The 14,843-nt window shown below is 42.3% G+C and overlaps 1 protein-coding gene across 2 annotated transcripts; it reads left to right on the top strand.

The window, feature by feature from the left end:
* The first annotated feature begins 367 nt into the window (after positions 1-367).
* On the top strand, positions 368-12,167 carry CEP20 (centrosomal protein 20). 2 transcript variants are annotated; one of them, XM_066577487.1, is made up of 5 exons: positions 368-449; positions 3,867-4,064; positions 6,156-6,240; positions 6,707-6,840; positions 11,910-12,167. In XM_066577487.1, the coding sequence occupies exons 1-5, from the start codon at positions 422-424 to the stop codon at positions 11,921-11,923; spliced, it is 459 nt and encodes a 152-aa protein (XP_066433584.1). In that variant the 5' UTR covers positions 368-421; the 3' UTR covers positions 11,924-12,167. The 2 variants fall into 2 exon arrangements, with proteins under 2 accessions (XP_066433584.1, XP_066433586.1); XM_066577489.1 differs by lacking the exons at positions 6,707-6,840; positions 11,910-12,167 and having other exon boundaries at positions 6,156-6,244.
* Positions 12,168-14,843: the final 2,676 nt, after the last annotated feature.

Below are 14,843 nucleotides of genomic sequence, written 5' to 3'. Positions count from 1 at the left end.
GAGGGGGGGGGGGGGGGGAGGTAAGCTGTTTATATTCTTCCAATACTTTGTGAGTATTGGACACAAATAGATACTTAGACTGAGTAATCTCATGTCTATGCTACATTTATGGCTTGCTGAATAAACATAAAGGCCTAGTTGTGGACTACTAAGTGATGTCATCCTGCTTAGCAGTCTCACTCCAACTCTAGAACAAATAACCAGTGCTTCTCAAAATGTTATTGTGTTTCTATGTGCTTTCTGTAGAACCGTCCTACAGGGGGGGTGTTGAATGAGCTCCACAAAAATGGCCGGCGGGTACTTTTACCGCACACTTTATACCTGCAGGATTATCACTCTAGTGTTTTTGTAGAAGTGCGCATGCGCAGTGAAGTGGCGGTTGCCGTTTGACTGTTCTACAGCTGTTACTACAGAGAGCGTCATGGCGACCGTATCGGACCTGAGAGCCGGTGAGTGCGAGCGCTCTATAGCCGGAGGCCCCTATCTATTGTAGTGCACACACGGAGCCGGTACTAATGTGTAGGACGTTTACCACCGGCCATAGTAAATCCAGCTCTTCTCTAAATGATGCTAACAATGTACAGCATAGGGGAGAGCTCTATAAAGCTGTCTGTTGCCCATAGCAACCAATCGCAGCACAGCTTTCATTTCATTTCATGAAAGCTGCTCTGTGATTGGTTGCTATGGGCAACACAGACCTTTCTTCCTAACTATATTTTACACTGTTCCAGTAATATGGCTCCCCTGCCATTCTAGCCTCCCCTCCATTGTGACATTGGTTTAACCCCATAGTGACTAGGCTGTTTTTTTGGTTTATGGACCAAGTGATTGTTCTCTTTCCATTTCAAGAGCCGTAACTCACTGACATAAGCCTCATGGCCACGGGCACACACGGATTCAGAAACAAAAATGAGGCCTATGTCAAGGAGTTATGGCTCTTGAAAAACGCATTACAGTGAAATCGAAAGTTCAGGCTCTGCGATAAGGAGGCGGCTCGATAGGGAAACATGGAAGATATAAAAAAATAAATAGCAAAACGCAAAATGATAAAACATGCTGTGATTATTTTTTGTTTCATAATTCTGCGCTCCCACTCACACTTGCATCACTCAAAAAACACGCAATTTTGTCGTAAGTGTGAAGGCCCCCTTAGTGTCCGGTAGACCACCACATCCGCTTCATGCTAACGATCAGTGGCGGGGGCTGTGTCAGGACCTCCAGTAATATCAGGTAGTAGTGTTTCTGCAGAGGTGTGTTAGGGGATCTGAAGTAGGTTGGTGGAGGAAATATTTGTAATCGTATAAAAGGAGCTGTCCCATGAAAACCAGTTAGTACCTATCCATAGGACAGGCGATAAATGATTGCTCACTGGTGGTCCGACTGCCTAGCGATCAGCTGTGGGAGAACCCTGCGCCAAATGTTCAATTCCTCTGCGGGGCTATCATAGGAGAAATTAAAGGGGTTGTCCCGAGGCAGCAAGTGGGTCTATACACTTCTGCATGGCCATAATAATGCACTTTGTAATGTACATTGTGCATTAATTATGAGCCATACAGAAGTTATAAAAAGTTTTATACTTACCTGCTCCGTTGCTGGCGTCCTCGTCTCCATGGTGCCGACTAATTTTCGCCCTCCGATGGCCAAATTAGCCGCGCTTGCGCAGTCCGGGTCTTCTCCTCTTCTCTATGGGGCTCCGTGTAGCTCCGCCCCGTCACGTGCCGATTCCAGCCAATCAGGAGGCTGGAATCGGCAATGGACCGCACAGAAGCCCTGCGGTCCATGAAGACAGAGGATCCCGGCGGCCATCTTCAGCAGGTGAGTATGAAGACGCCGGACCGCCGGGATTCAGGTAAGCGCTGTGCGGGTGGTTTTTTTTAACCCCTGCATCGGGGTTGTCTCGCGCCGAACGGGGGGGGGGTTTAAAAAAAAAAAAAAACCCGTTTCGGCGCGGGACATCTCCTTTAAGCATTTTAGGGCATATTTAGACCATTCATCTTTCCTTGGAAAAATCCAGCAGGGAATCCAAGGCCTTAACCCTTTCCAATCCAATTTGTATCCTGGTTTTCCTAGGGGGCTTACTCTTTTTCTGCTGTTATACAACGGCGCTATATGCTGACTAACGCCAGTACTGCATGAGGTGACACGTTTAATAGGCTCCGACAGCAGAGAGGCTGGCAATATACAGTAAGAGAACCCCGATGGTCGTCTTCCAACATCAGAGCTGTACAGCCTTAAATCATAATGTCTTCAGAGGGCAGACAGTGGATTGGAACGGGTTAATGTGAGGCCGGCCCTCGGATTCCTGCAGCTACCCCCCTGCTGAAAGCGCCTCAAGAATTGACAGTGTTTTTCTTTTTTGCCATATCAGCAGTTCATACGCTGCATAATTCCCACTTAAGATAATGGGATGCAGAAAATTCATAGATTCTGACTGGCCCACATAATACATGTAATATATGGATGCTGAGTTATCATTGGCTGGCAAATAATGGTCCTGAACTACAGATCCTCTTAAAATCCCTCTCACAAACGCAAAAAATTTTACATTCACATCTGTATTATCTGTTTTTAACAGATCTGTTTGTTTTTTTTTTACTTTTGTTTTTTTCAGAATTTAAAAAATGGTTGTCTGATGCAAAATGAAGCGAACTGATCCAATATTTTGGCGACTACAGTACAGATGTGTCAGAAAGCTGGATAGTTAGGTTCCATTTGCATCAGTTTCTTATCCGTTAGCAGTTTTTAACAGATCTGTTCCTTTTTTTTCTCCTTCAGCTCTAGTTTTACAACTGCACATCTGCAGTGGGATTTAACACGTCAATTAAAGGGAAGTCCAACCAGATACAAACGGGGACTATTCCATTTGTATCTGTCTCCCATTGAGTACAGTGTAAGTGGAAAGCTCCATTCCATCCAGTTTCCATTTTTCTTCCAACAGAAAATATGGCCTCTACTTATATCATTGCTTTCTCTTAAAAAAAAAAAAAAAAGGAAACCAGATGGAATGGAAGCAAACTGAAACTAAATAAGTCACGTTGCAATCAAAAGGGATTTTACTGGATCCTTGCCACCCCCCACACCCACATTCTCCTTTTTCTCTCCGTTGCCTCTGACCACAATGCTCAGGCATCCTGTAAGCGATTGTGTCATGCTTCATCCACTGTTTGCCTTACAGAAGACCTGGCGTAAGAGGAGGCCACATACAAAGCGGTCATCTTTATCCTACACTTAGGCCTCATGTCCATGGGGAAAGTCAGATCCGCTGCGGATTTGTAACGTGGATTTCGGCTGCGGATGCACTGTAATTGTCTTTTATTTTTCATGCGGGAGATCAATTGAGCTATGTGCTCTATGAGCTCCCGCACGCGTGATCCGCACTAAAATGGAGCGTGTCCATTTTTTTTTCATGCTCCAGAAATTTTTTAATTACCATCCGCGGGTCTTTATCTACCCGCGGGTGGTCAATGCATTCCTATGGGGCGTGGATCCGCGTGCGGGAAAAACACTGCGGATTTTAATTTTTTATTTTCCCTGTGGACATGAGGCCTAAGGGTTCCAGGTCAAACCAGATAAAGAAGCCGCCAGTACTGTATCCACATAATGGGGTTGGAGCAACACCATCACCTTTTGGTTGTTCTGAATTCACGCTACAGAAATTATGACTTATTGTGAAATCATGGTTTGCTCATAGCAATTTCTTTCTAAAATGCATACCCAGCCATCTAAACTTGGTTCAAACTGTAGAATAAATCGCCCACTTGCCAAATCCGTGCCCGCTGTGGCTTTTTCTCTACAGAATGTTACTATTGGTATGTTGTATCTTTAGTATCCTATTTGGTTGTATTTACACTTTTTTCTTTCTGCAGTTTTGACAGACACATTGGATAAGAGAGGTGTGCTGGGACAGCTGAAGGCGAGGGTCCGAGCGGAGGTGTTTGCAGCGTTAGATGATCAGAGTGAAGTTAAGCCTGTGCTGTCGCATGAGAATCTCCTCATTAATGAAATGATCAGAGAGTACTTGGAGTTCAACAAATATAAATACACCTCATCCGTTTTATCAGCAGGTAGGGTCCTCAGTGTAGCCTCATGCAGTTCCTTCTGTGATTTAGGGTCCGCGTTGATGAGCAGTGCAGAGGGAAGGCCAGAAAAAAGACATATGTCCATCCAGTTCAGCCTATTACCCCCCCCCCCCTCCTCGCCCCCCAATGTTGATCCAGAGGAAGGCAAAATAAAAAAATACAGTGAGGTGAAAGCCAATTTTTTCCCCTATTTAAGAAAAAAAATACCCTCCCCGACTCCAATCTGTCAATCCAAATCTCTGGATCACCAACCCTTCTGAAGTAATTAGTGAGTATAACACATAATATTGTATTGCTCAAGAAAAAATATCTGTTTTTAGTTTCGATTTGTAGATTTTCTTTTTATTCTGTTGTCTGTAAATGACTGAGAGCTGCCATCTCTTCTGAGCTACATTTAACAGCATTTAGAGAGATGTTTTACAGCAGCTTCATGGGCTATTCACCTAATGAACAGGAGGGGCCCCACTGACTTTTATGGGAGTGTTCCAGACCTGCTCTGTGACCTGCAGAGGTTATTTTGCAGATAAGTTAGTAGATAGTCACAACGTATACCTCTTGTGAATGGTGGATCCTGTGTTAAGTACATATAGGTCTTACCTCTCAGTGTAATCCTGCCTGTGATCATAGTGAGATGATTGCTGCAAAGCTCTCTCCACAGATCAGGAAGTGACAGACTAGTAATATGCTCTGTGGGAAAAATGCAGGATTTTAGGATTTTCTTTAATGTAGATTGTGACTGAAAACGTAAACATTTTTGTAGGTGATTTTTTTTTTTTAAACACACAAAATTATTTATATAATTTAGGTAATTTTCTAATGACACCTTCCCTTTAACCCCTTCCCTCCCCATGGGGAGCCGGGTACTTCCTGCAAAATGACGTACCCCTAGCGCGAGATCATGACAGATCACTAATAGCCAGCCTCCCGCTGTTAACCCCTTCTAAGTAGATCGCGGCAGAGGAAGGGTGAAAGGGTTCACAGAGAAAGTGCGCTCCCTCTGTGACTTCAGCCGGCTCTCACGATGTTATTGCAGAGAGCCCGGCTGGTTGCTATAGTAACAGGACGCCAGATACCGGCGTCTTGCATTGCCAGAGCCTGTAATCGCTGTATAAGTGATAAGGCATTGCAGGACAGAAGTCCTGCAATGCTTTATCGTAGCGATCATCGGTGCTACAGTGTAAGTCCCCCCCAGAGGGACCAAAATGGAGTTAAAAATATAAAATAAAAATAATGCACAAAAAATAAAAATGTAAAAAAAAAAAAGTTAAACCCCCTTTTTTATGCTTTTTCTCATATTAGCATAAAAAAACCACATATTTGGTATTGTTGTGTCCGTAAAGACTTGTACAATAAATCGAACATGCTTTTTATCCTGCACGGCAAAAATCGTAAAAAAAAAAACACTAAAAAACTGAGGCAAAATGCTAATTTTTAGCATTTTCCTCCTAAAAAATGCAATAAAAGTGATTTTTAAAAAACGTATGTACCCCAAAATGGTACCAATAAAAACTACAGCTCGTCCCGCAAAAAATAAGCCCTCACAGAGCTCCGTCCATGGAAAAATAAAGTTATAGGACTTTGAATGCAGCAGTTTAGAAATTTTTTTTTCCAAAAAAAGGGTTTTATTGCAGAAAAGTGGAAAAACCTAAAAAAGAATATAACTATTTTGGTATCGTTGTAACCATACCAGCCCTAGAAAAAATGTATTGTGTCATTTATGCTGCATAATCAACGCTTTAAAAACACTATTTAAAAAAAAAAATCTATGGCAGAATTGATGCGTTTTCTCTCCCTACGATCATAAAAAAAATAATAAAAGTTTTACAATATAGTCTATGTACCCAAAAGTGGTACCAATAAAAACTACGGTTCGCCACGCAAAAAACAAGCCCTTATACGGCCGTATCGACGGAAAAATAAAAGTTACGGCCTCTTGAAAAATGGACGTGAAAATCTACCAAAAATCGTTTGTCCCTCAACGCCAAAATAGGCCATGTCCTTAGGGGGTTAAATACACTGCTTTAAAGTTACAATCTCTATCTACTTGATATTTAGAGAATTTCTTTTTCTTTGCAGAAACTGGTTTATCAGATATTCCGCTGGATCGTTCTTTCCTGGCAAGAGAGCTGAACCTTTTTGAAGATTCAAGTGCTGAGTCGGTGTAAGAATTTCTGAGATGCAGTAAGACCCGGCTTGTGGGATCAGAACTGTCCATGTTACCAGCCAAGTGTTATGTTTATTAGTATGGCTGGTAACATATTGCAGACATGTTGTACTACAGTGTTTCACAGAACTTTAACGTTGTTTTGTGGAAATGCTGCAGAAACAGCATTTTCACAGATGTTTTGATCATTGGGGGTCCATGTGCTGAGACCCCATGATTACTAAAAATGGAGGGGCAGAAGTGCTCAGTTATTAAAACCCCACCAAACAAAACCTCTGACCTGTCACTATATGTCAAGTTAAAAAAAAAAAAAATGTCGCTAAAGATGAACCATTACTTTTCTTTTCCTTGTCCATTTAGGATTAGTGTACCCTATTAGATCTGATTTACAGCTGCTGAAAAATGTACTATAAATGCTGGAATATCTTGCAGTATTCAGTTATCTTATTTCTTGCTTCTGCAGGCCAATCCTATATGGAATGCTGGCTCATTTCTTGCATGGACATAAAGATATGCCTTGTCCCTCAGCACTGAAGCCATCCTCAGAGAGAACTATAGAGAGGCGCATTACAAGCTCTGCAGACAGATTTGCCAAAGGTAATAATGAGATCTATTTTATTTGTCAGCAGGTAAAGTAATAAGAAAGCACTTCCTAATAGACAGTGTTCACGATTTGACCAGTGATCTGGATATGAGCAGGGTTGGGAGTGGGGAATATTTAGTAAATGGTCATACGCATTCTCCCCGATTCTGGTATTTGGGTATTACAGGCTACATTTTTAGTTGTGCTTAAAAATAGGAAGGCGCCTCAGAATGTAGGTAGTCTGGGCTCACCTGGTGTGGACACCTACCCAATCGGGGTCTCCGGGTGCCTCACCTGTGGTCCTTCAGATATGCCTCAGTCAGCTGTTTCCTATGCTGGTGGCATCCGCTTGAATAAGAGAATACCTGCACAGATTGTGGGGGACCTCTCAAAAGAGGCTACCTCCCCGGCACATAAAACAAGGAAAGAAAACAAAACTTACAAATAAATCCTGCGCTCATAGGATAGCTATGAGATGGTAATTCACAATAGTCAATAGAATCTCCCAGAGAAATAGCGGACACTTACTTTGGAGGAGGGGCATATTAACTCACAGAAGCCCCCTCCTAGTAGTGACACTTCATGTTAGTAAGATGGTATCGCTGTAGTATTCCGACCCAAGTATAGGTAGGAAATATTCTTTAATGGGCCTTTATTTTGTTAACATTAAAGATATTACAGGATATAAACATTAAATGGCCAGGAGGGTTGTTTATCCTGGAGTTCCGACTGCCGGACTTTGAGTCAGGAAGGAACTTTTTAAATGTTGATCCAGGAATTATCTTGACTATTATGGATTCGGGAAGGAATTTTGCTTTTCCCCCAAAATGGGGTAAATTAGCTTCTGCCTTTTTTTAAATTCTTCCTCTGGATCAACAAGGAGGATGGAAACGGGCTGAACTGAATGGGCATTTGCCTTTACTATGTTACTATCAGAAAGTGATGGCATATCTTGTTGATATGCCATCATTTTATAAGGGGGAAGAATACAGCAACCACAGCATTTAGTGGTTACACAGAGGGAAGGAGCTCCCTTTGTCACCCCACATAGACAACAACCCCCCACAGCATTGTAAGGAGTACCGATGGGTTGTAACGGCAGCTGGGGAGCTAATGCCCATTAGTAGCTTATTAGCTTCATTTGCGTGTAAAAAAGCCTCCCTTTGCTGTATGCAGATAAAAGCTGGTTCTCCCGCGGGACTGCAGCTGAATACAATGTTATCAGCGCTCCCGTGGAGAATGACCGTGTGCGGTCACTGCTTTCAGGTGAAACAATAGATTTTTTTTTTTTTTTCCAACATATTTTATTGCTTTTTGTTGCATGTATAACATAACTTAACAAGTATTATTAATAGTGTGAAATTCACATCTCAAACTGATTATTGCAACTATTAAAGAGAACATTATGAAGAACAATATTATTTTGTATAAATTCTCTTCTGTTACTGGACAGACATGGGAAGGTGGGGGGGGTAAGATATTAGGGGGAGAGCGTGGTCAGGGGGGGGGTGTGAGGGGGGGGGGGAATCCAGGTTGAAACCCTTTGGTTTTTATTCACAATTGCCGTCCCGCAGCCACCTAGTGAATACGGGAGAGTCACGTGTGTCTATCCAGGCTGCCCAGGTGCGGCAGAAATTCTCTCGTCCGGATTCGTCGTCCTGTGATCTCAGTCTCTCTAATCTTTCTATTTCATCCATTGCCCCTACCCACGCGCCTCTGGGGATTTCCATGTCCTGCTTCCAGAATCTGGGTATTACCTGCCTCGTGGCCATGATAAAGAATTTCAGCAGGCCTTTCTTGAGCGAGTGGGTTCCTGATGGAGGAATGGATAGAAGTGCCACCTCTGGTGTCAGGGTCAATGGTTCCCTGCACACCTTCCCGTATAATTTTTCCATGTCTCGCCAGATGGGTTTGATCATGGGGTGAAACAATAGATTTTAAACTCAACTAAAAATCATTGTTCTACTTAAACACACGACAATTATTGCTCAAAAAACATAGTTTGAGCAAATTTTGAAATGGGACTTGACATAGAGGGACCTGCCAATCAGCATCTTGAGGCAGGCGGGTGGGGTGGGGGAGTGTGCAGGATATATGTACGAACTTCATTTGGCTGTCCAGCCCTGCAAAGTTTCAAAAGTGCCTAGTAAAAATGACAGACTGCTGAAATTAGTGTGTTTGGCACTATACTGTACTGCTCACATCCCGGGCAGCATAGGACTCCTGACAGGTTTATTTTAATGTTAGCAGTTTTGTAGTCTTTTTGCCATCAACCATTGGAACCTGAACTGTGTCTTCACCTTGCCTCTTAATCAACGGAATAAAAAGCGTCAAAATAGTATGTATACCAGAATGGTACCACGGAACATGTCAACCCATCCCACAAAACACAAGTCCTCCGTTGACTACACAAGTTATGTCTGTCAGAGCATGGCGAGAGAAAAATAAATCCTTTTTTGGTGCCATTACACAAAGTGAGTTTAAAAAAAAATCTGAATATGGTGATATGGTAGAAAGCGGTTGTTTTTTTTTTTTTTTTAAGCTAAATAAAGTATTTAAAAGAAAACTATAAATTTGGTATAGTACTGACCAGTAGAATAAACAGTGTACTGTAATTTGTACAGTGATCCATGTAAAAACAAACCCCTAAAAACTGCAGAAATTGCTGTATTTTTGTTTTTTTTTCCCCCACCAAAAATCTATACATATGTTTTTTTTATACATTATATGTACTCCAAATGGCAATAAAGGATTCAACTCCTCCTGAGAGAACAAGTCCTCATATGGCTACTTAAACAGAAAAATAAAAAAAGTTCTGGTTCTCAGAAAGCAGCAATGAAGAATAAAAATCTAAATTTGCTGTACTATAAAGGCCAAAACTGTCAGTGATTAGTAAGCAAATGTTCTTCAAATCTAAATGTTTATATCCTTGTCACAGTATTAGAATACTTTTCCTGAATTGCCTTTTCTACATATAAATACACTTAGTTCCTAATCTTTTTGTCAGACCTATAATGGTTGATGATCTTGACAAAGTGCTACGGTCACCATTAGGGGGAGCTACTGATCTGTTCATATTAAACCATACCACAATATAGCATGCTTATGGCTGTTCTGCAGGCTTTCTGTCTTTATAGATGGCCTCTGTCTAGGACAGTGTTTCCCAAGTCAGTCCTCAGGGACCGCCAACGGGTCATGTCTTCTGGATTCCTCTGTATTGCACAGGTGATGTAATTATTGTCGCTGCCTCACACATTGCCACAGGTGTTCTTACTATAGGATATCCTGAAGACATGACCTGTTGGGGTCCCTGAGGACTGGAGTTGGGAAATGCTGGTCTATGATGTAAAAAGTCTAAACATCTCTGTTCTGTCATGTACTGCGGGAACCTGCATGCGGAATCCGTCTCTGCCATGTGCTGGCGGCCTTAGTGTAACAGGCCATACAAATCCATGTGTCTGTTGAATTCACAAATTTGCATCAAAATCCACATGCAGATTTAGATATGGATGTGTTTCTACTCAGAATGTCACCTTTTTTAAAAAACATTCTTAGAACAGCAATGTATTGTGCTTCACTTAACCTGAGTTAAAGAGGACCGCGACCACCTCCGGTCAGTGAGACCGGCTATATAGCTTAGTAAGTCGAATTTCTGCTAACTCCAATGCTAGTGTACTCCCTTTTTTTCCAATTTCACCCCCCACTTTGGTTTGACTTGGGATACGGGTACACAGGAGGTTTTCTTTATCGCCCTTCTAACGTGTCAGAGGCTGTGTGTTCCGAGTAGTCACATTTTAGGGGTTTTTTTTTTTCCCCAATAACTGAGCGAGAAGATGAGCCGTTACACATCTACTCATGCCCTGAAACTAATCAATTTTGTCAGCTCTGCAACCTGGATGCTTACCTCTATCCGAATTGCAGAGATTTTCAATCCATTTATTTCTAGTTCACGTGTGCAGAAATGCCTAAGTGCACTCTACACATATTTGACTTTTTTAGGGTTTGTAGGGCATCTAAATGTGCCTGTCAGACTGTTAGCCGTGAACATTCAGTGGTTATACAAATATTTATCACATGTCTTTTACATGTGGATCTGCATGTGGAATTTGTCCTGTCAATGGGCAAAATCCAAAAGCGGAATTTTGAAATCTTGTTTCTGCATCAAGAAGTGACATCAAACTGTGCAGGTTTTGCCACAGTTTTTTGGATGTGGATCCGCAGCAGATTTCACCTTTTCAATAGAAGGGGTGAATTCTGCCGCAGATCTGCACCAGTGGTGCAGAAATTCCAACAGATTTTAGTGCGGATTTTCTTCTATGAACGCATCCTAAATAGAGATGAGCGAACTTACTCATTTAAGGCGATTTTCGCAATCGAGCACTGCTTTTTTCGAGTAACTGACTACTCGGGCGAAAAGATTCGGGGAGCGCCGAGGGTGAGTGGGGGGTTGCGGGAGGGGGGGGGGGGGGGAAGAGAGAGCTCCCCCCTGTTCCCCACTGCTAACCCCCGGTCCACCACGCCGCCCCTCCGGTGCCCCCGGAATCTTTTTGCCCGAGTAGTCAGTTACTCAAAAAAAAGCGATGCTCGATTGCGAAATCGCCCTAAACGAGTACGTTCGCTCATCTCTAATCCTAAAATAATGGCCAAATGGGGTCTCCCTTCCTAATGAGCTCTCCACTGCTAGCTGTCAAGTGAATTTATCTCTGTTGGCGGCGGTTCATGCTAGCATTTTTCTTTCCATCTAGCTGTTCTGTGTGGGAGCAGCTAAACAGAAAACTCTTCGGTTTTTGTGCCCTTAGATATGCATTGAAACTGAAGACTTTTTAGGGTGGCTTCTCATATGTGTCGGAACCTCCAGATGCGACTGAAGATAATGGAAGAAAAGGTGCTGCATGCAGATCCCATTATATCCAATGGGGTTTGCCTGGGGATTCCCCCTTCCTGCTCCCCGAATGGAGATGGAAAGTGGAATTCCAGGTGCAAATGTGAAACCACCCTTGTTCATGTACACACGCATGAAAGCTTATTCTGAAAGTCCTCTGGAAAGGTAGATGTGCTTTAATATTCTGTTCTTGTTTTTCAGATTCTCATCTATAACTCCCAATAAGGATGCAGGCACACAGTGCAGATTCATATGTGTTCAGGGGCTCACACAGATAATGGTCTGTGTGTAAGTTATTGAGTACAGGCAAAACACAGATTTGTATATATTTTAAGAATTGTGTTTATGAAGCTCAGCAGAAAATGAATATTTGTTGCAATAAATGTTTTCAATATCCGTAAATTGATTTCTGAATGTAATCTAACATGATAGTTGGAATAAATGATGATCCTTATTGTCCGTTTTTTGCATTGCTTTTTGGACTGAATCATTATGAAAGTGCACAGCATTGCAGAGAGCTATGGCATGCAGCAATCAAATACCCGGATCCACCAGGTAAACAGCACTGATTCAAAAAAGAAAAGCAAAAAGGCTTTTATTTTGTACAGTTGAGGATTTTGGTTTATCGTAATATGCAGTCACATGAAGCTTTTATCTGGAGTCTATTCTATTAATTATTTTGCTCACATGCACAGTTGGATGTGTATAGTTAAGAAAAAAAGCAAAGAATGTCCTATTTTCAGATTCTGTTTAAGGAAGGAAAAAAAGAAAAGTTGTAGATACTTACAACCCCAATTCCAAAAAAGTTGGGTCTCTGGAAAATGTGAATTAATGTAAAGAAAAAAAAGAATACAATCATTTTGGAATCTCTTATAATCATATTTTATTCACAATACAACACATATCAGAAGGTTGAAAAAAAAGAACTTTACAAATTGATGGCAGCGACACCTCTCACAGAAGTTGGGGCGGGGCCGTGTCTACCATCATGTAGCATTCCCTCTTGTTTTTACAACAGTCAGTAAACATCTGGTGTGTAAGGAGGACAACTGGAGTTTTGGGAGAGGAATGTTGTCCCATTCTTGTCTGATGAAGGATTCTGCTGCTCATCAGTCCCGGGTCGTCTTTGCTGGACTTTTCATTTCATTATGTTCCAAATGTTTTCTATTGGTGAAAGGTCTGGCCTGCACACCTGCCAATGGTAGGACAGGTCCGTGGTGCGCGCAAAGATAGGACCTGACCTGTCTCTGGTGCATTAGACTCATAGGGCAGATGGAAAACTGCGAACCTCGGATCATGTGAAAGGGCTAATGCCAGTAGCTGGAATTCACCCGCTCACATGATCTTTAGTGCAGTATAGCCGCGATCTTTTCACACACCTATACTGCGCTAAAACAGCGCTCATCTGAATGAGGCCTTAATGCAACTTTTTCTTTTTTAACTCAAGGTGATAAGCAATGTTTTTTTTCAAGGGAACCTGTCACTGAATATGAGCGCCATAAACTAAGTTTTATCATTGTTAACTAATACTGTTAGTTTTAGTGAAATAGTTAGTCAAAGTAGACCATTCACCCCATGTGTGAGTTTCTTTGAAAAGCAAATTACTTAACTGTGCCGTGAAGATGTTAAACTCCATAATATTGGGCGTGTCGGCTGCAGGTTCAGCAAATATATTGCCCATGCTTTTCAGACAAGCCTCAGGCTTCTCCAACGAATGGAGGCTGACCGTGTCAGAAGCTGAATCGCGTGAGCGAAAGGCAGCTTTGACTACGTCACGGTTGCAACTCCCTTTTAAATGCCTGTTCACGTATATACGCCGCAGCGCCGGAATACAATTGGCCGGGGGGGGGGTTAGCTCTGTTAAATTACCGCCCCCTCTTCACCACTTGCTGACTTATGACAAGGAGGGGGGGCAGGAGCTTAGTAGAACTAATCCCTTTAGCACACTAGTCCCTGTCCTGACCCCTCCCACTGCAGACAGCCGCAGAGGGGGAGGGAGTTTAGCAGTCACGCTGCTAAACTCCCTCTCACCTCCCTTCTCCGGCAGCTGTCATTGGCTCCCATAGGAGTCTGTGGCAGCGGCCGCCGTATTCCAATCGAAGATAGTTCCAGAACTATCTTTTCTGGCCAGCTTAAAAACGTCCATCCGGAATGTGCACCGTATGTGTTGTCTTGGCCGTCCGTTTTTATGATTCGAAATACACCCATATGAACTAATGCATTGGAAACCAATGCATAAGCTGGGTAGCGTATATCATCTGGACATAAAAACACAGCCTATATACCCTCATGTGAAAGAGCCCTTATGGAGACATGTTAAAATCCCAACAGGAAGGACATATAATGGCACGACAATCCTACATGTTTCAAGCTGTCATAGCAGCTCTTAGTCGTAGCATAAGAACATGGTACATGTGACTAAGCAGAAAAAAAGGGAGCTAGAACACCGAGCAATTAACAGGCCACTCTTACACAGGCGATTGCTAAAAGCATCTGTAAATGAGTTTTTACTGGGGCAGAGCTGCTTTGTACAGCGTTCAGTGTGAGGGTAGTTTCACACGGGCGATTCTGATATCGCCGTGGCAAAATCGCGTCTTTGTTCCTGCAATTTTTTTGGGGAGTGTCAGCGCTGCTTTTTCTCGCAAAAACATTGCTGTCGCTTGTGATTTTCTCATGATTTTTTTTTTACTGCGAACGTCAGAAGGACTTTGTAATGTTAGAAACACATCGCACGAAAATCAAGTCTGTGCATTGCAATACAATAAAAAGGAGGCTCATAGGGAAACATGGGCGATTTAAAAAAAAAAAAAAAAAAAAAAAAGAATAATCACATAACGCACAAAGATAGGGCATGCTGCAATTTATTTATTTAATCACAACATTGCATAGGTAAAAAAAATCGCGAATGTGAAGGAAACCATTGAAAATCATTGGTTTCATAATTCTGCGCTTTTACTCATTCTCGCATTGTGCGAAAATCATGCTATTTTTTTTTTTTTAATTTTTATCGCCTGCGTGAAACCGGCCTGAGCGTCTGCCTGTGGCATAGGAAACTGCATTCAAAAAAGTGGTAAAACACAGTACACTGTGTTCGACCGTATTTTTGACAGCTTTGAAAATGCTCCACATTGATGT

The sequence above is a fragment of the Eleutherodactylus coqui genome, chromosome 8, assembly GCF_035609145.1.
Source record: "Eleutherodactylus coqui strain aEleCoq1 chromosome 8, aEleCoq1.hap1, whole genome shotgun sequence".
Classification (NCBI taxonomy): domain Eukaryota; kingdom Metazoa; phylum Chordata; class Amphibia; order Anura; family Eleutherodactylidae; genus Eleutherodactylus; species Eleutherodactylus coqui.
Note: the sequence above shows the minus strand (reverse complement) of the source record. Positions and strands in the feature narration are given on the sequence as shown.

Bases quoted from the DNA above. Each gene is read 5' to 3' on its own strand.
- CEP20 (XM_066577487.1), top strand. From the start codon at position 422: ATGGCGACCGTATCGGACCTGAGAGCCG. The intron at 4,065-6,155 runs GTAGGGTCCTCA...TTTTCTTTGCAG, and splicing joins CTCATCCGTTTTATCAGCAG to AAACTGGTTTATCAGATATT. The intron at 6,241-6,706 runs GTAAGAATTTCT...TTGCTTCTGCAG, and splicing joins GATTCAAGTGCTGAGTCGGT to GCCAATCCTATATGGAATGC.